At 47.6% G+C, this 24,035-nt stretch overlaps 2 protein-coding genes across 5 annotated transcripts in view; one reads left to right on the plus strand and one right to left on the minus strand.

Annotated features, from left to right (window-relative positions):
* CNKSR2 (connector enhancer of kinase suppressor of Ras 2) overlaps positions 1-7,582 on the plus strand; it is a 296,606-nt gene extending 289,024 nt beyond the window's left edge. For all 4 annotated transcript variants that reach the window (XM_075539028.1, XM_075539029.1, XM_075539030.1 and 1 more), the window contains 2 exons: positions 2,379-2,575; positions 5,209-7,582. In XM_075539028.1, coding sequence (XP_075395143.1) covers positions 2,379-2,575; positions 5,209-5,424 — 413 coding nt within the window. In that variant the 3' untranslated portion in view covers positions 5,425-7,582. The remainder of the gene's footprint in view (positions 1-2,378; positions 2,576-5,208) is intronic.
* Positions 7,583-8,985: 1,403 nt separating this feature from the next.
* On the minus strand, positions 8,986-10,929 carry KLHL34 (kelch like family member 34). The gene has a single exon (XM_075538295.1). It carries the CDS (start codon positions 10,927-10,929, stop codon positions 8,986-8,988), a length of 1,944 nt encoding a protein of 647 aa, XP_075394410.1.
* Positions 10,930-24,035: the final 13,106 nt, after the last annotated feature.

The raw sequence follows: 24,035 nt of genomic DNA on the forward strand, positions 1-24,035 counted from the left end.
CCATGTAAAAAGCCTCCCTTAATTCCTAAAAGCATAATTGGAATCCCCCTTTCCTTCCCTTCTTTCTAGGAGGCCATTGCATACCTTAGCTATATCATTTATATCGCTTGGGCCTCCTATTTCTTTCTATGAAATTACATGTAGCTTTCGATGCAGGCGTTCCATGAGGCAAAAAGATCCATGATGACTACATAATTCTTTGGGGCCCTTTCCCTAGTGCATGGCTTTATGAGATGGAATGTCTGCTGTTCAAGTATGTCCTTGTTTCTACAATGCCACTTCATTGTGCTAATTGATGTGACTGTGTGCTTCCTTTGTTCCAAACCATTCCTCTCTGTCTTGCTTCAATCTTGCTCTTAACCCAAAAAGCAGCTTCTCCTTGGTACGATCTTCCATCCACCCATTCCGCACAATCCTGTAGGTGTGGAAAACACTCAAAGAGGAGCCAGTAGAGATTTTTCAAACTGTTATTTAGAGGGATTTAAATCTCTGTATGTGTATAGTTCAAAGGTATGCTCTGGCTAAGAAGTTCAAATTCAGTCGAGACCACTTGGCACACATAGGGATCGCATTTACTGCTGACAACAAGGGCTTTTCTAGTGGAAGGATTCCAGAATCATGCCATTCGTTGCTAACCTTGGCAGCAGAGCCAAGAGTGCAATTTGAAATCTGAGCCAAACTACTCTTTAAGCCTAAAGGTAATCTCTTCCACTTAAGGAACTATATGTTTGTGATTTTTTTTCCAGGCCATTTTAGGTACTCTCTTTTAAAAATCTTGTATATGCTACCTTTTTAAGGCAAGCTCATATTAGCACTTGCAAGTGTGAATGCTGGTTAAAAATGAGGGATTTCTGGAGCCAATCTGCCCACTTAGCAGCCAATCTCACTCCACCACTTACTAGCTGTGAGCTTGAACATGATAAGCTGAAAAGAGAATAGATCTCCTCTTAATATTGCCGTGAGAATTGAATAAGATAATAAATGCTAAGCATTTGATCCTACTGCTTAGCCCATGTAAGTATCCACTACTATTCCTACCACTTGTTGTTTTGTGTGCTCTCAAGTTGATTTCCACTCATAGTGATTCTGTAGGACAGAGTAGAACTTCCCATATGGTTTCGTAGGCCAAAATCTTCATGGGAGCAGATCGCCAAGTCTTTTCTCCCTCGGAGCCTCTGGTGAGTTGGAACCACCGGCTAGCAGCCAGTCGTTTAACCCATGTGCCACCAAGGCTGCTATTAGCGATGTTTTTTTTTTTAATGATTGAAAGCCTGAAACCATCCCACGAACAATGGTGGGATGAATAACGGTTGGTATTTGCTTCTTGGGCAATATAATTAGTATCTCTCAAATTTTAGTTCCATGTGCTGTCGAAGTGAACACATGAGTATCCCTCAAATACGACGCTTTGGTTGTATATTAAAAGAAACATACCGCCCTACTTCCGGCCAAAGCCTACTTCATCTATACTTACCGTTCTTGAATAATCCATGACACCGGTCTCCAGGCAATTACCGAATACGGTGCGAGTGTGATTTGTTTAGCTCAGTCTAACATCCTCTGCTGAATCAGTCGTCATTATTGTAATTCCAAATTATTTAATTAGAATGTTTTCTTCAGGTCTTACAAATACTAAATAGCTTCTCTGAGCACGTGCCAGATATTTTTTAATTTGCAAATCATCCTGTTGCCATATTTCACTTAAGGAAAGCATTATTATTGATGACAATTTTGGATCATTTAACATATTTACTGTGTGGCAGGCATTACCATGACAGTCACATGAAGCCTATTATCATCTATGGCACATCATTGGAAGAGTTTTATAAGCAAATATGCTCCAGTGAACTCTAATATCTGGAAAAATGTAAAGTAGAAAGGTGTTCCTTGAGTCCTGCTAACCCAGGAAAGTCCTATGACTCAGCACTATTCTTAGCAGTAAGATGACAAAAGACTCATTGATGTTTTCAAATATATTATGTGCAAGATTGTTTCCATCTTGTGTACCTTTTGTACTCTAATTCTTTCCACTAAATGGACTCATGCTATCTACAGGGATTTGCTACACGGAGAATATTTGGTTAGTGAAAACATCCGATTATTTGATCATTCTACAACAACTGGCTGCCTGTAGTTAATTATATCCAATATAACTAGCAGCTGTGAAGGGTTTTTTGTTTTGTTTTTAATATAACACAGTATTTCCCAGTCGTTCATGATCCTGTTTTGCAGGTGGTTTGGGTTGTGTTTGACTTCTTTTCTTTCTTTGGGGTTTCTTTTAAATTCTTATCATTTTATTTATAGATTTTTGGAGTGTCAGCTAACTGTGTATTACATTGGATTCATATTTATCCTTTTTGTTCTTTCGGATATTGCAGGTGAAAGTAAGCAAGAAAAGTTAGGAGACTCATTGCAAGATTTATACAGGGCATTGGAGCAGGCCAATCTGTCGCCTCTAGGAGAACATCGCATTTCAACCAAGCTGGAATACAAGCTGTCGTTCATAAAGAGATGCAATGATCCTGTAATGAATGAAAAACTACACAGGCTGAGAATTCTCAAAAGCACTTTAAAGGTAAGAAATAAAGTAGAAGAATGAATTCCTTGGCGAGTTTCCCTCTTGGACTCAAATTGGACCAGCAGATATTCTAGAGGAAGAAAGGCAAATTGCAGAGGGCGGGAAGAAGAACCGGAAGCTAGGATGTTCCTAGCCCAGCAGTATATGAGTAAAGAGGAAATCATCGCCAACTTTGCAATAAAGTCCCACAAGGCTGATGACATGTGACACTTCAAGGACAACACAAGCTGTAGTGAATTTTTGTTTTCAAAAAAAAAAAAGGTGTGTGTGTTGGGGGGCTGGTGTTATTCCTCACTCTGTGGTTTCCCTAAGACAAATATCAGAGGACTCCTAAACACAAGGTCAGCAGTTTAAAACCACCAACTGCTCTACGGGAGAAGGATGAGGTTTTCCACTCCTGTAAGAGTTACAGTCTCAGAAACCCACAGGCATAGTTAATCTGTCCTATAGGGTCACCAGAAATTGAGACGACTTGATGGCGAGTGAGAGGGTGTGATTATCAGCATTATTAAAAGAATGCATCATGCATGCAGAATAGAGTGGTGGACACTAAAAGCTCTTCGGTGAATATTCTCCACCTTAATGACTAGGCACTGAGAGTGAAGCCGCTGCAGTTTGTGTTCCCTGTAGCCATTTTCTCATTGATCTCATCAAAACTCTACATTATCAGCTTCAATTCATATGATACTTTTACATTTCCTAAGAGTGATTTCCTATAAATTTATCTCCCCGTTACCTTATTATATGCCCCCCCACCCAGATGGGGAAGGAGGTGTCAATGAGAGCAGAGTCGCTGTCCACTTGATTCTGACTCATAGGGATCCCCTAGGACAGAGAAGAGCTGCCTCGTAGGGTTTCCAAGGCTGTACTAATCTTTACGGAAGCAGCCTGCCACATTTGGTTCTCCTGAGGAGGTTCAATCCACCCGCCTTTGGTTAGCAGTCAGGGACTTCAGTCAGGTTTTCTGTGAGCAGAGAAGGACGCCAGAAAGTTGAGGTCGGCACCATGTGTATATAGGAGAAAAAGAAGTTTGGAAAAAGCAGCAGCCACACGCAGTGCTTCTAGGACACTCTAGTGGAGAGCCTGCCGTAAGCACTTAGCCTAAGCGCCCTTGACAAATCCCAAATGGGAAAGAACTATCATCCAGGGTGTTTGACTCGGGAACTTCGGGAAACAAAAGGTCAGAGGGCTCCTGTGGGAAGTAGTTCAGATGCATAGTATGTTTCTGAAGGTTTGTGATCTTGAACGGTAGAAGACTACCAATGAAATCACCAAGAGAGAATCAATGATGAGGTCAGGGAAGGTGGGGTGGCATGGGGTGGGGTAGGGGCAGGGGTTCTGAGCAAACAGTCACAATTTTAAAGTCTGTTCGCTTTTCATTGATATTCATGAACGCCCTTGCAAATTTGTGGGAAATACCAGTGGAATGTTGGTAACTAAGACCCTAATTTTACACAGAGTTGGTGTAGTGGTTATGTGTTGGACTGCAACCGAAGGTCAGCAGTTTGAAACCACCGGCAGTTCCCCGGGAGAAAGACAAAGCTTTCTAACCCCATAAAGAGTTCCAGTCTCAGAAACCCACAGGGACAGTTCTACCCTGACCTGTAGGGTCACATTGAGTCCAAATCAGCTGAATGGCAGTGGGCTTGATACTAGCCATATGAATACCGCCGCTTCCCAAGATAGCTTCCCTCAAACTCTATCTATTTAGCGCCAAACTCTGCCTGAGTTATGAGATAAGCAAACATTCTGAAGCAAGTTAGGCTCACATATTCTGAAGACATGAGCTCTCTCCCTCCCTCCCTCCCTCTCTCCTTCCCTTCTTCCGCCTCCCCCTTCTCTCTGCCCCTCTCACTTATCTTTTATGCTCTGTAGACCCCTCTTCAAATGGATTCTCTTCTAGTAACAAAACATCTGAGTGCCGGACCCATCAGTACAATAAGTATGCTTGACAGGTGCTCTGCTGGACTCCAGGACACCCTTGGGTCCTTAAATAACACTGAACTCTCAGGCTGCCTGAAACCCACATCTGGTCCGATTTCTACTTGGGAAATGCACTTCTTCCACAGGCGAGGTGGCGCTGTGGTGAGAGCTGGCTTCCGAGACACAAGGCAGGCCCTGGTTCCATTGCCACCCACGCGCTGCAGGAAGGCAACTACAGCATTTACACAGCAAGACTCCTGTATGTGAGGAAGGCCATAGTTTCTCTCTGGCATACACGAGGAGCCTGGCTCATACAGCAGGAGGTAGATCAGGTACAAAAATAACTCAAGAGACAGCCTATGATCTAGTCAATCCATGGAGCCAATGATGATGTGTCAGGGAGACATACAAGAGGGCGCACATTTTTCCCACGTGGTTAAGGACAGGGTCAACAAAGAAGTGACATTTCAACTGGTTCTTAAAGAAGGAGGCTTGACCAGGAGAAAAGAAAATCAGAGAGAATGAACAAGATGAGACAGCACTCGGGTATAGAAAAAAAGGACACTGGAATTTGAGTCAATATATTTTATACAAGTTCGGGTTCTTAGAGAACTGCACATTTTATTGTTTGCAAATCGACGTTTTTCCTTGTAACGCTGAATGACAATTTGTATCTATCTTAACTGTCAAATCCTTTTGCTTTTCAGGCCAGAGAAGGAGAAGTAGCCATTATTGATAAAGTTCTTGACAATCCAGACTTGACATCTAAAGAATTCCAACAATGGAAGCAGATGTACCTTGACCTGTTCTTGGATATCTGTCAAAACACCGCCTCAAATGACCCATTAAGTATTTCCTCTGACGTAGATGTAATCACTTCCTCTCTCTCACACACTCATTCTTACATTGAAACGCATGTGTAAGTGTATTCTGCCTTCAGGCCATTTGGTACCTCTGGGTACTCTGAACACGTACATAGGGTAGTTTATATATCGAGGTGTGGGACACTCAACGAGCTATACTTTAATGTTACTGAGAACTACTGGTATATGAAACCAACCATATAAGGTCACAATCCCACTGTCTTTAACGAGCATTTGTATATTTTATATGCAGTTAGTGCTCAGCTTGTGTTTACCATGTGCAAAATAAACTGTCTTTACTGACTTCAAAATTAACTTTTGCAAACAATCTAAAGGCAGGTGGTCTTCAAGTAGTAAAAACCACAAATAAAGGCAGTTTTATATCTAAGGTCATCTTTTCTCCCTAAAAGTTAATTTTATATAAACAAGACTTCAAAAATTAAATCACATTTTTTCAGGTACAGACATCTTTGTGGGTGGGAAAGAATTTAAACCTTTTTTATATTTATTAAAGTGTTCTGAGAATTTTTCTTAAACATTGCACAAAGTTTAATGCTGTAGTTTTATTTTTGTGAAATGTAGATGCGCCTACAAGAGTTAAGCTACATAGAAAAGCTTCGACATAAGAAAAGTTCAGGTATCTAATATCCGTCTTAATAGTCTATTAACTTGTGAAAGCTGGTTAATGGAGAAACGATTCCAAATCTATGAGAACACTTCAGGGTGTATCAGGGCAAAGCTTTGTAAGATGTTTTTGTAACTAAGACCAAAATTGAAGATAGAGCTGCTTTATTTTCTTGGTTTAAATCTTCCTTTATTTTTGTAGTGATGAATTGCTGATTGTGTATAGAGGAATTTGAGAATGGATTTAAACACACACACACACACACACACACAAGCAGACTTAACTCACCCAGAAAGGCAGCTAACAGCTTTCAATCTCCAACTCATAAACTACTACAAGGTATAAACAGAAAAAAAAAATCAACTTACCGGTTAGCATCTGATCCCCCCACCCTACCAGTCCATTAATTAAACTAATATAATTCTACTTCAGGCAGGGAAGTGAAATATATCTAGTTACGGGCTGATGTGCGTTATAGTACGGCAACAATCGAAACTGCACTTCTCTCCTAAGGTTACTCAGAGATAAGCTACATCGACTTATATGCGAGAAACTATTCTGAGGCTGGTCCTAGCTTCGTGAATTGTCCTCGAGTGGATGAAGTCGATGAAAACATCCTCTTCCCCTATTTCCATTGAGAAAAGTCACGTTCTCTAAAGCGATCACAGCATGCTAATAACCGTGCTGCTTTTCAGTGTCTGGCTGCATAAAGTACAAGTCACCATTTGCTGTGTTTTAAGGAGGAAGGGACCCTCCTTGACTACTGTGTATCTTAAACTCCACTTTTACTCAGCTTGATACTGTTGCCTGTACCACTTGGTGAATGTACTTTCATCTTTAAGAGTTCCACTCTACCCCGGTGAATCTTCTTGCTGTCGAGGAGGAGAACGTGAAGAACTCCCCAGCCAGGCTCTGGTTCGTTGCTTTCGAAACCATCATTGAATCGCTTTCGTTTTGCAGACTTTGCACAACTGTACGGGAGAGTGGCCTTTCTACAGCACATTTTCAGTGATCTTATATTTAGTCAAAGTGGATGAGAAAATCATGTATTAATGTTTGTATGGAATTTTGGGTCCAGTGTACTATTTTTATCATTTCAAAAACCAACCAAACAAAAAAACAAACAAACATATTTGTAAAAATACAAGAACATTTATTTACTGCATGAATAATGGACGCACATTAAATTTGTGGGATTTTGTATATGTGCCAAAAACAAAACAAACACAAACAAAAAAAAACAAAACAAAAAACTCTTGTCCTAAAATGAAGTGTGCTTGTTACAGGTGTTTAGATGTTGTTGTTTATTAGACCAATTGTGTATGTTCACATAATACTCTCTGTATTCTGATGGGTGTGGCCTGTATACAGTGGCCAGGTCTCGCCCTGTAAACAGCAAACAGTTGCTATGAAGCAGCTTTTTTGTAAAGTCAGCTCTGTTGTATTAAATGGTAAAATTAAAATACTGAATTTCAAAAGCCTCGTGACTAGCCTAGCATGGAAGAGACCTTTGACCACTATGTATCTGTACATTTAATTGCATTCGTTTCCATTCTTGGGGAGAGGCGGCACTGTAAACTGAAGTCAAATAAATTCAGCTCTTAATGAATCCTTATAAAGCACCTGCTTTCTTCATACAATGCCCTTACCACCTTTCTCGTGACCTGATCATGCAACACCGGCCTACCCCCCCATTGCCAGCTCTAGTTTTGCGGGCAGAGGCACCTGGTCTGGGTATGCTAACACCCTTGCGAAGACCCGGAGCGATCAGGCTGGTTTCCCATTTACGAACATTAACTTTGAAGTTTCTCCTGCGTCTCTTTCCTTTCTCTAGACACCTTGAAGGAAGCAAGGGGGTGGGGGGACGAACCACTACAGAATGAGCGTGTAAAGAGCATGAAAGAAATACGCTTGGTTTCATTTCAGTTGTCTGCCCCACTTCACTGAGGAGCCTGATTATTTTGACTAAGAATTGCTTAAATTTATTCTGGCTAAGAATTAAAATCGAGGAACTGTCTGCTCTAAAAAACTTCCAGGGAGTCTATGCTCCTAGTGACCCTATTGGACAGGGTAGAACTGCCGTGTGGGCTTCCAAGACTCTTTACGGGGGTAGAAAGCCCCGTCTTTCTCCTGTGGAGAATCAGTAACCTTGTGGATCGCAGCCCAATGCGTAACCACTATGCCAAGGAGCTGCCTAAAACCACAACCAAAGCCGTCTGTGGGTGATAATGAGTGATTCAAAACAACGAGGAGACTTTGGGTACTCGTACACACTGCTTTCTGCAGAGAATTTTTTTCCTGCAGTCCCATATTTATATCAAACCATCCAAGCCAAAGGGCGAGCGTGGCTCCAGAGCATTAAAATGAGAGTTCCTCTTTCAAGGATGCCCTACCGTTTTAGCAGGGCGCTTTCCCTTCATTATTTACATACATCGTGCCATCCTCTGAGATGATGTACATTCCAGCCTTTGTAGTCAACCATCTTCTGGGTGTTGTATGTAACTTCTTGCTACCTTTTATTGACGGGAGGAGTGGGGGGGTGGGCACAAAAATTCTCATTGCTTAGCCCTTCAGTAAACACTCTGTAGGAGGGAAAATAGGGTCAGATTTCTTTTGGAAAATCCATTTCTAGCCCATCATGGAGTTCCCATATACCCTTCTATTGTCCTACCCCGTTCAAGAAGCCCTGAAGACATCGTGGGTTGCACATTCGATCGCTAACCACAGGGTGGGCAGTTCAGTCTCACCAGCAGCTCTGCGGGAGAAGCATGAGGCTTTCTGCTCCCGTGGGAACCTACTGATGGCAGCGAGTATGGTTTGGGGTTTGGCCTTTGGTTCTCAGCATAAGAGGGAATGTTCCTCTTTGGCCAAGGCCTGGTGTGCCTCCTTCACCTTCAGAAACCACTGAGCCCCGCGCCTCCTAAGGAAAAGCCTATCTGTTGCTCTATCAGCCTGGTCCAGTGCAATTCTTCCTATGTCCATGGGAGCCTCCTGGGCTAACCTATTAATCCTAGCGCTACATCGGGAGCCCCGCCGGGTGCTTCGTCCCTCTCCTCATCCCCATCCTCCGGCAGCTGCAGCACCGCACACTGCAGGCCGCTCCAGGCCCAGGGCAGCGCACAGCTGATGTCCTCCCAGCGGTCCAGATCCAAGTCGTAGCCCACCACGTTTCGGGTGGGCACTTGGCGAGAGTCCTGCCACTTGATCCCACCCAACAGCAGGGCCGTCTCCTCCACCACAGCCAGCCCATAGCAGAAGCGGTCATAGGGCAGCGGCCGCAACCGCGTCCATTGGTCCACCCCAGGGTCATAGCGCTCGATCTCAGAGAAGGGCTCATAACGCCCCAAAAAGGCAAACACGGCGCCGCGCAGCGCCGCCATGTGGTGCCCAAAACGGGCTGTGCCCATGGGCGCCCTCTTGCTCCACGTCTGCTCCCCGGGGGCCAGGGCGAACACATCCCGGAGGCTACTCGCGCCGCCCTCTCCCCTCCCGGCTTTGCCCCCGGAGATGTACACGACACTGCGCTCCCCGACAACCCCCGCGTGGCCATGCAGCGCCAGTGGCAGTGTCCCGGCCGCGGTCCAGCGGTCCCGGCGCAGGTCATAGGTCTCGGCAGAGGCCAGCGCCTCCCCGTTGGCGCCCAGGCCCCCCACTGCCAGCAGCCCCTCGCCCACCAGGCCGCACCAGAAGTGGGCCCGCGCCTCGCGCATGGCGGGCACCGACGTCCAGACGTGGAAGCGCGGGTCATAGCGGTGGACTTTGGCAGTGGCCACCCGCGGGGCACCGGCCTGGGGAGGGCAGGTGCTGTCCACAGGGCACTCCCCGCCCAGCACGAACAGGAAGTTGCCCGCCACGCACACGCTGTGGCCCAACACGGGGGCGGGCAGGCGCGTGAGGCTGCGCCAGCGGTGGTTGTACACGTCGAAGGCCACCACATCCTGGGTCAGCTCCCACTCGTCCTCCTCCTCCTCCTCCTCTTCCTCCTCCTCCTCCTCATTGGGCTGCGCCCCCGCGCCCCCACCCCTGGCGGGCCCCCGACGGACCACCACCTCCTCCATCACCACTTCCTGGCCCCGGAGCCCCCCGACCAACAAGATGCGGGTTTGGGGGCTCCGGACGCTGGTCTGCTCGCTCTGCAGCAGGGGCTGGCGGGAGGGGGCCGTGTGGTAGTTGAGGGCCTGGATGATGAGTCCCTTGACCCGCGCGGGCAGCGTCAGGCCCGAGCCGGAGTACACGCGCCGCAGCACGGCAGCGGGCACCAGGCCGAAGCGGATGCGCTCCAGCAGCGGCGTGCAGTGGGCCAGGCGCTCGGCGGCGGGCTCCCGCTGCAGCCAGGCCAGCGCCAGGCCCAGCAGCTGTGCCTCGGCCACCCGCGCCACGTCGGGGGCGCCCAGCACGGCCCTCAGCGACCCGGGGTTGAGCTCCAGGAGCCCCGCGTGCCCCGCACCAGGCGCCAACAGCTCCCTCAGGTGGCGCACGAGGCAGCGCTCGGCCGCAGCCAAGGTGGGTGCCAGGCCGAAGCGAGCCGCCACGTTGGCGGCGAAGCAGCAGTTGTCCGGGGCCAGCTGGCGCTCCAGGTAGCGGCCGCACAGCCCCAGGGCTTCGGTGACCTGCAGGTAGCTGGCGGCCTCCAGCGTGTCCTCCAAGGTGTCCATGGAGAGCGGCAGCCAGGCAGTGTAGATGAAGTCCAGCAGGCGCTGCAGGCCGGCCGCCGACGGCACCCGCAGGTGGATCACGCGCAACTGGGACTCCCGCGTGTGGCTCTTGAACAGGGCCCTGAAGTAGTCGCTGGCGCACGCCAAGAGGGACCTGTGCGCCGGGAACTCGCTGCCCTCCACCTCCAGCGTCACGTCGCACAGGAAACCCTCGGCGCGCAGGGCCTGGTAGCCCGTGAGCAGCGCGCCGCCGTGCGCTTTGCAGTAAGACAGGAAATAACTCATGGCGCCCAGGGCGGGAAGCTGCCCCTAGCAGGGACCCATGTTTGGCGGCGCCGCCTCAGGCGCAGCGGAGCGCGGCCAGGCAGGGGTGCAGGCCGTCCCGCGCCCGACGGGGGCTCCCGCTTTCCCTAGGAGCGGCGAGCGAGGGGGACACGCTGCGGGGAGGTTCCTGGAGGGCGCCCGCCTTGGCTGGAGAGGCCTGGTCCCTGGCCCGCTTGGGGGATCCCACACCTGCGCACGAGGGGCGGCTGTGGCGCACACCATCACCTGGAAGGGCCTCGCTGCGAGTGGCGCCCGCGGCCGCTGGCTCTCCGCAGGCGGGCAACGCCGACGGGCTGGGCTGGGGCGTCCCGGGAGGTGGATGAGGAGGCCGGGTTCTGTGGACACGCCTGGGGCCGGGGACGACTGGCTAGAGGGCCGAGGGACAGGGAGAGTGAGCAGCGTGCTCCCTGCCCAGGATCAAATCAAAGCCCGGCGGATTAGGAGGGGGGGTGCGGGCGGGCCCCGCGAGATGGGTTGGAGGCGCGATCATAGCAGGCCGGCAGCTCACCGCGACAGGAATAGCGCGCGGCCCCAGACTGCCCCAGGTCGCTGGCCACCAACCAAGGGACAAGGGGCCAGACTCCGAGGATCCAACAGGCAGCCTGTAATCAAGGGGTCCCAGAAACCGGACAAGGGGTGCAATAAGGGGGAGGTGCGCTCACTGAAGAGGTGCGCAGGGACCACCCCAGCCCACCCCACCCCCGCGGTTGGGAAAGAGGCTCCTGGCCTTCCACTTGCTGCTTGGAAGAGGCACTAATTAATCCGGCGGGAGCAGGGATTGGCGGCGACTTTTCACGCTGACACCCAGGAGGCCGCTGCGCCGCGGCGTCACTGACTCTGGCGGGAACCACGCCTTGGCAGATCTGGGGCTCCCCGCCGCTGCCAGCGGCTCTCGCTACTACGCCCCTCACCTGGACTCCCTCTGCCAGATCCCAGGCCCACTCGGTCTGCGCCTTCCCGCGGCGGCTGCAGGCTCCCTGGCTGGCCACTGGCACGCTCCCCGTTGGGGAACTTGTTCCCCACCCCCAACACACATCCACGCCCCCGCTGTCCAACCCAGGCAAATCCTCCCTTCCTGTTCTGGGACCAGGCCCAGCCCAGCCCAGCCCGTGGCAACGTGGACAAGGAAATTGTAGGTGACTTGGATTTTCTGCCTTTGAATGATCACATCCTTTAAAGCAAGAGCTCATTCTCGATTCTCCCTCTGACTTCCCAGGCTCCTGTCTAATTGCTAGAGGCTGCACTCTCCAGACCAGGATGAGCTAAAGGGCAATCATGTTGCAGAGCTCCGGACGCAGCTGGAGTTTCTTAGCGCTACTCCTCATGAAAAGTTATTTTTATAGGAAGCAGGTGAGGAAGGGCCCACCACTACCCAGCACAGGCGTGATGAATAAGGCCATTCAATCTTGAGACGTGAGGAAAGCATTTCCCCTGCTCCTCCAGACTGCACTTCAACAACCAAATGATGAATAGTAACGGTTCCTTCTTGCCAAGCTGAAGAAGCATGGTTAGCTCTCATCTCAATTGATTTTCCTATTTTCTGATACAATTCCTCTGGTGGTCTGTTGTCAGGGAGCCTTTTGAGATTTCTCAATAACCTGTATTTCGGACATTGAGGGCTGCATTTCATGGGGGGGGGGCAGTCTTAAGAAGGGATACAATTCTATCAGCCTCTGCCTGGTGTGCAGTCAGGCCCCAGGTGGGGAATGGCTCTTGAAATACATAAGAATGTTAGTGACATGATTTTGCTTTCTAGTCAAAGCCAGGTCTGCATGGGGGCTTAAATCCGTCAATTTGTAAAATGCAGGCAAGGTCTCAAGGTTGGATTTGCTTAAAACTCTGGAGGGTAAAAATACTCAGATTTGACTTTCTAATGTCAGATCTACCGAGGGGCTCAGAGTGGGGTGCTGGTTTGGTCTGGCTTTGGGTAGGAAAACACGGTTCAAGGGTCAGTTTAGCTCCCTTTGCCCAGACCTGCAGATTGAATTTGAATTGATTTTGATCAAAGGAATAACAATTTGCTGGGAGGGATTTTTCAAGATCTTGTAGTCAAACTAACTCCCTTCCCTCTACAAGCTCTTGTTCTCCTTTGGAGATGGACGTGGCAAATGAGGCTCAAGAAGGGGGACTGGCAAAAATAAAACTGAAGAAAACACAGTAAGTTGATTTCAACTAAATATTTAGGATGATAAGATACACTTTCTTAAACAGTATATTTTTAACCCGGAAATCTGATCCCATCTCCTCAGATCTTTTCATGACAGAGCATTCTGCTCAGATCCAAAATGTCCCACTTATTAGAGGACGTGAAACGATGCCACAGAAGATGTTGCGCTCTTGGCATCAAGAATCCAGTTCTGAGCCCACTGCTGACCCCACACACCGTTTTAACTTGTTTTGTAATTGAAGATTCAATGAGTTAGCTGAACAAGTTTTTAATAGTCAATATGTCGATGAGGGCTTATTTAGAAAATGTAGCTATCAATCTACCCAGGAAAGCCACTGTCCCTTGAGTAATGTTTATATAACATGTATTTTAATTCCAAGGCCCTGGTGCCACAATGGGTTAAAGGTTGGGCTGCTACTTGCAAGGTTGGTGGTTCAAACCCACCAGTCACTCCATGGGTAAAAGATGAGGCTGTCTGCCCCCATAGAGATTTACACCCTCATAAATCCTAGAGGGCAGTTGTACTGTTTTATAGGGTGGCTGTGAGTTGGAACCTATGGCAGTGAATGGGTGGGTGCTCAAGCACTCAGCTGGCTTTTCACTGAAAGATAAGTGGTTTGAACCCACCAGCCAGCAGTTCTATTGGAGAGAGACGTGACAGTCTACTTCTGTAAAGATTCAGCGCCTTGGAAACCCTGTAAAGGAAGTGCTTTCCTATCCTATAGAGTTGTTAGGAGTTAAAATTAAAATTAACTCCACCTCAGTCGATTTGGTTTGAATTTGGTGTAACCTTTTAGGTGTGCTCAATACCATTTCAGAGTCTTGTCTTAAGTACCCAGGAGCCTCCGGTGGGGCTCCTCCAGAAAGCATGGCAATGAACAGATCTGATGGGCTTATTTTGGAAAGTGTGCGCTTCTGAGTTGGCCTCCCAGTTTAGACGATAAATTCCTTGGGGGCCGGTATGGTTTCTTGGTCCTTGAGTCTCCAGCCTCAGAGCCTATCAGTCTGTGACATGCATAATGTTGCGTTGAACGCATAAGGGGACTGAAGCTATCAGGAGAAGGATTTTTAAAAGTCAAAGCCAGCTGAAAGTTAGTGCATGAGGACTCAGATGCTGTCAGAGTCGACCGGAACTTTGTAGGGTTGAGAGGACTGTGACGTCTCAGACGCTTTTCTCCCGAGGCGCCTCTGGATGCGTTCAATCACAGCCTTTCCGTTAGTAACCAGCTCCTGGCCCTTGTGCCCCACTCAGGGGCTCCCCCGTTACTTCCTTCACTCGTTCTTTTTCTTGCCTTCACACAGCTGTTAAGACACTTCCTGCTGAGGCCCTGAGTTTACAGTCATAAGAAGCTTGGGGATGACCACAGGTGCCCCCCAACTTGCCCAGGTCAAGGTCCAGAGATTGGTGCCACCTGCACGAGAAGCCCTCAACCAGACCCAACTCCCCTTGGGGCTCAGCATCCACTCCCATCTGCTGCCGTTGTCACAGGTGGCCTGCATCTCGCCCCAGCAGCTCTATTGAGCCACAACCATTTTCCCGAGCCTCCTCCTCATCCTCTGTCAGCACTGTGACCTGCCATTGCTCCACCCCTTCATCTACCTGCGCCTCTCCTATGACAGACCTTAGAACTGGGTTTCTCAAATTGAGGGAGGTGCTAGGATGATGGAGGGTCTGCTGTAAAAGCAGATAGCTACACTTTATCCTAGATTATGGACAAAAGTTTTTAATCACCAGAGGAGCACTGAGTCATTTTTTTTTCCTGAAAAGGGCATGGTAGGCCAAATAAGTTTGGGAACTGGGACCTAGCACTCAGTCCTCCAAGCACCGCTTCCTCCCGCAAGGCAGCAACACCAGTCAGCCAGGCTAGGCTGTTCTCTGTGGATGGGCCCTGCCGAGCCAAGCCCACACTCCAGTCACCTTCACCTATGAAACAATGACCTATGCTTTGACAAGGCCAACACTTTTCAAATGTGCGTGTTACGTTTATTTTACAAACACAGAATAGACGCCTTTTGTAACAGTTTTATTGCATTATAATTAGCATCCATGGAAAGGTTTGTTAGTGGATTCACCGAACTGTGTAATAATTAGTTACCAGTTTCAGAACACATCCATCACCTCAAAAATAAGTTTTGTATTCTTTAAGGAGCCCTGTTAGCACAATGGTTAAGTACTCAGCTGCTGGCTCAAAGGACGAACCTGCCAGTGGCTCGAGGGGCAGTATTGTCTGGCAATCTGCTTCCATAACGATTCAGCCAAGGAAACTCTTTGGGGGCAGTTCTCGCTCCTGTGGGTTCCCTTTGAGTTGGAATGGACTTGACTCCATTAGCCCCAAGCCCAAAGCAACCACCAATCTGCTCTCAGTTGCTATCGATTCTGGACATTTCATTGCAAGGAAGTCACACACTCTGTACTCTTTCGTGGCTGGCCACCTTCACTTGCCACAAAGTTTCCTGTTCCTTCCAGTAGAAGGCACTTTGGATAAAGAAAAAGACTGTGTCATGATCACCTCAGGGAGCTTGACTCAAACCCAGAAAACTCAAATTCACTAGGCCAGTCCCTAGGAAATGGCATTTGGAAGATTAGCGTTTGGCCATCTCACCTACTGGCTCCTTTTAAATCCAAAGAGGCTTCATTCCAACACATGGTTTCTGGCAGTATCTGTGGAGTCCCTATTATTAGAAATTACTGTGTGAATTATGTTAATTTGGAAAACATTATAAACATTAACTGCCTTGTAGAAGAAAGAAAGAAAAACACATTACCTTCATCTACTGCCAGGACCAACCACTCTGTGTGTGTGTGTGTGTGTGTGTGTGTGTGTGTGTGTGTGTGTGTGTGTGTGAACACGTGTGTGTGATGTATTCTATGTTTGTGACATGAAATTGGAGCGAAATGCTCTCCAGGGGTGTGAGATGTGCGCATGTCTTTCCTCGTGGGTGTTATTGGCCATCTAACCGCGCCGGCAGTTTAGGAAGCACTGTGGTGGAAAGGGAAGGACTGGGCATTGGAGGCAGACAGACCTGGGCTCCAGTTCCAGATCTGCCCCGGGTGACCTTAAGCAAGTGACTCGAATTAGGTGTGTGTCATTTTGGTATTTTTAAAAGAAGGATAATGACTCTACATTCACGGCCCTGGGAAAATAAAATTAGATCACATACAGGGCTGCACCTAGTACACAGTGCACCTCATAGTTCGAAAGCTGTCATTCTCTGTCCCTGGACGCAAGCAACCCTTCATATCAGATGCCAACCAGGCAGGCCGTTGAACAGAGCTATGGTTCTCAGTGGTGCTCCCGGGGCAGCACTAGGAGCCTGTTAGAAATTCTCAGGCCCCACCCACCACCGCCTGACTGAGTCAGGCATGCTGAGGGTGAAGCCGGGCCATCTGATTGAACAAGGCCTCTAGCTGGTTCTGATGAGGACCACTGCGGTGGAGGATTCTCAGTCATGTCTGCCACATCCTGAATTCGCTGTTCTCACTAATAACCTGGATATGATATTAGCATTTTATAGAAAAGAGGAGTCCACTCGCTTCAAAAAGTCAGAAGTCAGAGACCCAGAGGGGAAAAAAAACTAATGACCTTAACCCTTTGACATGTGTCACAGCAAACATATATTAAGAGATTTTTCCCTTCCTGACTCCCACAAGCAGAAAGTATTAAGAGTATATCTCTGAGAGATGAAATGCTGACTTGTTAACTGATATGGATTCCCAAATAACACCTGGTTTCATACTGAAAAGGTGAACAAACAGGATAATTCCTAAAGAGACCAGGCAGGAAGTGGGGTCTGTGAATTGTCTCATATAAAGAACATATGAAGAAACCAGGGAGAGGAAATTTCTTAAACAGAAAGATCACAAGATCTACAACATACCCACTACTTCGGTCTACAACATACGCTCTATCTAGGTCTACAACATACCCGCTTTCTAGGTCTACAGCATACCTGCTATTTATGTCGACAACATACCCACTATCTCGGTCTACAACATACGCTCTATCTAGGTCTACAATATAACCCGATATCTAGGTCTACAACATACCTGCTATCTAGGTCTACAACATACCCTCTATCTCAGTCTACAACATACCCTCGATCTCGGTCCACAACATACCGGCTATCTAGGTCTACAGCATACCGGCTATCTAGGTCCAGACAAGAGAGGAAATGACCATAATTTTCAACTTTCTGAATGGGAAGAATCGAGGTGGTTGGGGCAGCCAGCAAGAGCAGCCTCAGCCCCAGTAAACTGATTCTACCAAGGGAAATTGTGCTCCAACGTGTATATAGTTTCAGCCTTTTGTTGGGTCACTTTTCTTGGGAATGGGTGGATCTCTTTCAGTCAGTTGACCAAGTAGCTGTCTTCCAAATTTCCTGGCATAGACCACTAAGTGCTTCATCAACTGGTTGAGACATTGCAGTTGGAATTCCCTCGATCCCTGGAGCCTTGTTTTGGGCTAATGCTTTCAGTATCATTGGCTCTTATTCATATGCTACTTCCTGAAATGGTGGAATATTGACTAAGTTCTTTTTGGTACATTGACTCTGTATTTTTTCCATCTTCGTTGTATGCTTCCTGCAGCATTCAATATTGTTTCCATAGAATCTTTCAATAGTGCGACGTGTAACTTGACGTTTTTCTTCAGTTCTTTTAGATTCAGACATGCTGGGCATGGTCTTCGCTTTTCACTGTCAAATTCTAGGTCTTTGCACACTTCCTTATTATATTTGGCTTTGTCTTCTCCAGCTATCCTGTAGAATTCTCTATTCAGCTCGTTGACACCATACTTTCTTCCATTTGCTTTAGCTTCTCCACAATTAATAGCAAGCTTCAGTCCCTTCTGGCTTCCACTTTGAACTTTTCTTTCTTCTTTGTCTTTTTTAAAATAAATCATTTTATTGGGGGCTCTTACAGCTCTTATAACATACCTTTCATCAGTTGTATCAAGCACATTGGTCCATATGTTACCACCATCATTTTTGTCTTTTGAAAATCATTTTATTGCAGGCTCGTACAACTCTTATCACAATCCACACATTTATCCATTGTGCCAAGCACATTTGTACATTTGTTGGCATCAACATTCTCAAAACATTTCTTTCTACTTGAGCCCTTGGTATCAGCTTCTTATTTTTCCCCTCCCTCCCCCCTCCTCCCTTCCTAATGAACCCTGGACAATTTATAAATTATTATTATTTTGTCATGTATTACACTGTCTGACATCTACCTTCACCCACTTTTCTGTTGTTAGTCCCCCAGGGAGGGGTTATATGTAGATCCTTGTGATTGGTTCCCCCTTTCTTCCCTGCCTTTTAATGATCTTTTTCTTTCTTCATGAATGATGTCCTTGATGTCACTCACCACTCATCAGGTCTTCTGTCATTAGTGTTCAATGCACCAAATCTGTTCTTATGTTTCCAAAATTCAGGTGAGCTAGACTCCAGGGACATACTTGGCTCTTGTGGACTTGTTTTTATTGTCTTCAGTTTTATCCTGGACATACATATGCATCATTGAGGGCCTGATTTTACCTGCGGATATTGAACCAGCATAACTTCCCACAGGTGGTTGATTTGATGTCTGTGTATCCCAATGTGGAGAGGGTCATGTGTTTGAAAAACACAAAAACTTTTTGTGTTTGGGGGGGAAAAGGGTATTTGCTAGAAACAAGTCATTGTTTTTGAAAAATTCTACCATGTGATCCCCAGCTTTGTTTCATTCCCTAAGTCCATATTTTCCAACTACTATTCCTTCTTTGTTTCCAACTTTTGAGCTCTAATCACTGATAATTATCAATGTATCTTGATTACATGTTTCATCAACTTTAGACTGAAGACATTGCTGGGATTCTTCAATTTCTTCATCGTGAGCTTTTGTGGTTGGTGCATAAATTTGAATACTAGTTATATTGATTGGATTTTCTTAAAGGTGGATAGATTGAATCCTGTCATTGACAGCATTCTACTTCATGATTGATTTCTCAATGTCCTTTCTGACAACGCCCTTCCTCTTGATTGTGTCATTCCTGGCATAGTAAATCATATGATTTTCTGATTCAAAATGGCCAATACCTGTCCATTTCAGCTCACTAATGCCAAAGATGTCAATCTTTATGTATTCCATTTCATGTTTGATGACTTCCAATTTTCCTAGATTCATACTTCACACATTCCAAAGTCTGATCTTTAGCAGATTTTTGCAGCTGTTTCTCTTTTCCTTGAGCCATGCCCCATCAGCAACTGAAGATCCAGAAAGCTCTCCTCCCACAGGCTTTCCCTCCCATCACAGCATCACGGTCAACTCCACTCAGAGCAGTCACCTCATACTCAGTCACACTTTGAGTGCCTTCTGGCCTTAGGGGCCCATCCTCTGGCACTGTCTCTGAGAAAGTTCTGCTTGCATCCGTTAGACCTTCAGTACCTGGCAAGGTTTTGCACCTCTGCCTACAGCAGTGGTTCTCAACCTTCCTAATGTCGCGACCCTTTGATACGGTTGCTCATGTTGTGGTGACAACCCCAATCATAACATTATTTTCATTGCTATTTTATCACTGTCATTTTACTAGTGTGATGAATCAAGCAACCCCTATGAAAGGTTCGCTCGACCCCCAAAGGGCCCCCGGCCCTCAGATTGAGAACCGCTGGCCTAAGGTTCCCAAGTGGCTCCTACTCCAACGTTGGGAGCTGAGTCATTCTTAGCCTGCAAGCGCCGTTCACTTTGCAAGTAGCATGCCAAATACCAGTGACGTCGTTTGTGGCATCACAGCAACACCCAAGCTGCCACAGTGCAACCACCGGCTAGGCGAGTGGTAGAACACACAAGAAAAAGTAAAATAGGCCAGACAATGAGAAGAGTTGACCGAGGCTTGAACAAATTGGGACTTCTGTGACTCTGTCAGAGCCACACCTGGTCCCCGGGACCTTTGGTCATTTGATTGCACACCACTGGCCATTCTACCAGTGCGCATGCACGTAAACCCAAAGTGCCTGCAGGTTGACATCCTCCTCGGCACCTCTTGGTTGACGCGCAGCTGGAGTGACATCCAGCTTCTTTGACTGTGGTCATCACAACTTTCCCTGGGGGGCTCCAAGGAGATGACCTGCAGAAGACCACTTTAAAGTGTTACACAAAGGAGAAGAGCCATATGAAACCAACCCACAGCAGGGCGTTCTCAGTGGCCACAGGCATGCAAACTGCGGACAGTGATAGGGAAGACGGAAGATGCATGATGGTGTTAGAGAAGAATGCTGACCATCACAGGGACGGCCGGAGAAGGATTGAATCTGCCTTGACAGAAGTACAGCCAGATAGTCTTTAGAAGCAAGGATGATTCGAGTTTGGCCTCACATACTTTGGACGTATTATCAGAAGCCATCAGTCCTGGTGAAGGCCCCCATGCTTGGTAAAGTGGCGGGCGGAGGCAACGAAAAAGAGAACGGCTCTCAAGGAGATGAACTGACACAGTGGCTGCAACAAGGAGCCCAATCATCACGACAGTTTTGCAGTTGGCACCAGACCGAGCAGTGTTTTGTTCTGTCTGGCAGAGGGCCTTTATGAGTCAGATCTCAACAGCAGCTAATCACCCCCACCCGCATTGGGCTGGGGCCCCAGTGACCCTCTGTGGAACTCTGATCGGTAATACACTTTGTTTTCCCTCTTTGTCTGTATATACAACCTGCCCCAACCTACCTTGTCTGGGCACTCTTCCTACTAAATCACATTCATGGGAATCCTCATCTCAGTAGCGGCTTCTGGAGCATACAGCCTAACAGCAGATGGGTTTCCCAGAGGGAGGGCCCAGGCTATCAGCAAATCTTTCCCTCCACTGGCTCCACTTAGATGGCAAACAAAGGTCCATCTGTGCTCCACTTGTAGACAGGTAAAGGATACAATAGGTACACTGTGCAAATGGATGTGTTCCAGGAAGTCAGTACTGCCTGATCCCAAGATGTGGCAGCTGAGACGCTACCCGCTGCCATGTAGGTACCTTAGCTGCTCACCGCCAGGTTGGCAATTCAGCCCTCAGAAGGAAACTCTGGGGGTCTGCTTCTGACAGGGAACCACTGTGAACCCACTCTGGGGCTGCTCTGTTCTGCGCACATGGAGTCAGCAGGAGTTGGAAGCAACAGGATGACAAGTGGTTTGTTTGTTGGCTCTGGGTTTTGTAGTTTGGAGACACTGTCCCCGTCAATCCTACCTGCAGGTCCAATCTAGATTGGGGTTGCACCCAAAGCGTGCTCTGTCGAGTTGATTTTGTGCCCTCTTATCATCCCTCCTAACCTGGCTTGCTGCCCTATTACCCTGGACTAGAGCGTCCCTAGCATGCATCACATGACCTGAGAAGGCTTGACTTTGTCTCTAACCTTTTTCTCCTTCCCATGGGAACCCTTTGCATGCTCCCAGGGTGCACATTCACAGTCAGACTTGCATCTGTCGTCCGCACGCACCTTGCCAAAGCTTGGCTGCCACTGATCGTTGTACCTGTCTTGGCTTCCAAAGGTCACTCAGAGACTTGACAGAGTTCTCAGTGAGAGCAAGATGAGCCGCCCTGCAGGTCCCTGTGGAGGCGTGTTTTCGGAGAGTGTGGCTGGGGACCACCAGTATCAGAATCTATGGAGGCTATTCAAATTCAGATTCTCGGGCCCCAATCTAGATCAATTACATCAGAATCTTTAGGCACAAAGATAGTGTGCCTTTTTTTAAAGGTCATTGTCTTGGGGGAGGGGGGCGCTTACAGATCTTAGGACAGTTCAGACATGCATTGTATCAAGCACATTTGTACATGTTGCCATCATTATTTTCTAAACATTAACTTTCTATTTGAGCCCTTGGTAGTAGCTACTCTTTATTCCCTCCCTCGTGACCCCTTGATAAATTATAAATTATCAATTTCATATCTTACATGGACCGCTGTCTCCCTTCACCCACATTTCTGCTTTCATCCCCCTGGGGCGGGTGAGGGAGGTCCTGTTATGCGTCATCATTGCGATCGGTTCTCCAGTCCTCCTCTCCTCCCCCCCCCTTCTCCCTACCCTCCTAATATCACTACTCTGATTTCTGTTCCTGAGGGGTTTCTCTGTCCTGGATTCTGTGTGGCATGAGCTCTTATCTGTACATGTACGTGCTCCAGTCTAGCCCGCAGTGAAAGGGAGAACTGGGGTCAGGATAGCGGGGGTGGGGTGAGGAAGCCTCAAGGAACCAGAGGAATAGTGTGTGTTTCGTCGGTGATATACTGCACCCTGGTTGACTCATTGTCTTTCTTTTAAACAAGCTTCCCAGGTGTTTCTCACCTGTTACTCAAGGTGTGGTCAGCTAATCAGCACAATCACCATCACCTGGAAAATTGTGAGAACTATAAATTCTCAGACACCACTCTTGTCCAACTGCATCAGATACTCTGGGTTTTTTTTTTTTTTGTTTTTGTTTATAGCAAGTTATCTAGGGGATTCTGATGCAGTCTCAAATGTACGAACCACTCATAGAGAATTACAATGTATTCATTCAAAAATTATATTCATTTTGTTCTGCATAGGTGCTAGGCAGTAAGGGTCCAAATCAGTGGAAGATTCTAATCTTGCAGAGCAGCAATATGTCTCCTACATTACCATGAAGCGTCCATTTTTCTCAGTCCTTTTCATTAGGTGGTACACATGCCTAAGTGCTTGGTGATTGCCCATGGGTGTGGGTTTGAGTCCTTTGGGAGATGCCTGGTGATCCATCTACTTCTGAGCAGCCACCGCAATGAAAACCCTGAGCAGCACACTTCTACTCTGTGGAACGCATGAGGCAACATCAACTCCATGGTCACTTCCTCTGCCTTCCCCAGTCTTCCCTCAGGAGATGGGAAGTGAGCACTCCAAGACCAGCTCTCGAGTGACTGTGACCCCCCCCCAAAGGGACAGTCTATATTGCATCTGCACATGTGCACTACTTCCAAAAATCAGACCTCCACCCCCGAGAGGCAGATTGGCATTTAGGATGTGATCATAGGGTGCCGTCTGTCTTGTTTGCATCTCTCAGGATGGTTGCAGGGTACAAGTTAATCTGGTTATGAGAGGTAGCTCCAATATGTCGTCTGCGTACAATCAAAAATAGAATTAGGGAACCCCCCTCAAGGGGTCAGTAAATTTCGCCAGTCACTTCTGTGAGGAGTTACATGCTTTAGAGAGATACTCTTTCCTGAACTTTCCATGTCAACTGTGCCAATCACGTCTGCTGTTGTCAGCCCCAACTTTCTAATGATGGTGCTCAGGGGGGAGTAGGAAAGAATTTGCCACAAGACTGTGCCAACAACGGAGAGATTGGAAGATCACTTGTTCTCGGCCGCTGATGATCTTTGAGCCAAACCCAACTTGCTGCCATCACGTCTTCTCAAGCTCAGAGTGACCTCTTCCTCATATTAGCAGCCTCAAAACCTGATACCCCCTTTGTTCAAAGTTCTCTTTGTTAAGAAAGATTGTGAAAACCACTCTACTAAGTTTGACCTACACAACAGTGGGCACGCTGTAGCCACTGGACTGTACAGCTTGAGTAATCTAAGCAGGGTTTCATGGTTGACTGGAAATATTAGTTTACGCTCCAAGCAGGAAGGCATTGCCCCCAGAGTGGCCAGATCTGTTCTACATCTCTCACCCTACCAAAAGTATGTTGTCACCAGACTAGAAAGACACGGGGCTGGAGCTGAGTGCTAGAACCTTCCCCAAGGTAGAGGGAGCACTTACGGACTGCTGTTCTATCAGTCACGGGGCCCTAGTGGTACTATGGCTACTTGCTGGGCTGATGTGCTAGTCTGGGTACTGTAGAGAAACAAATCCACAGAAACTCATGTATAAGAGAGAGTTTTATAGAAAGGGTAAGTGTGCATCAAGAAAACATCCCAACCCAGTGCTGCCC

This window comes from Tenrec ecaudatus, chromosome X (assembly GCF_050624435.1).
Source record: "Tenrec ecaudatus isolate mTenEca1 chromosome X, mTenEca1.hap1, whole genome shotgun sequence".
NCBI lineage: Eukaryota > Metazoa > Chordata > Mammalia > Afrosoricida > Tenrecidae > Tenrec > Tenrec ecaudatus.

Coding starts and splice junctions, on each gene's coding strand:
- KLHL34 (XM_075538295.1), bottom strand. CDS start 10,929: ATGAGTTATTTCCTGTCTTACTGCAAAGCGCACGGCGGCGCGCTGCTC.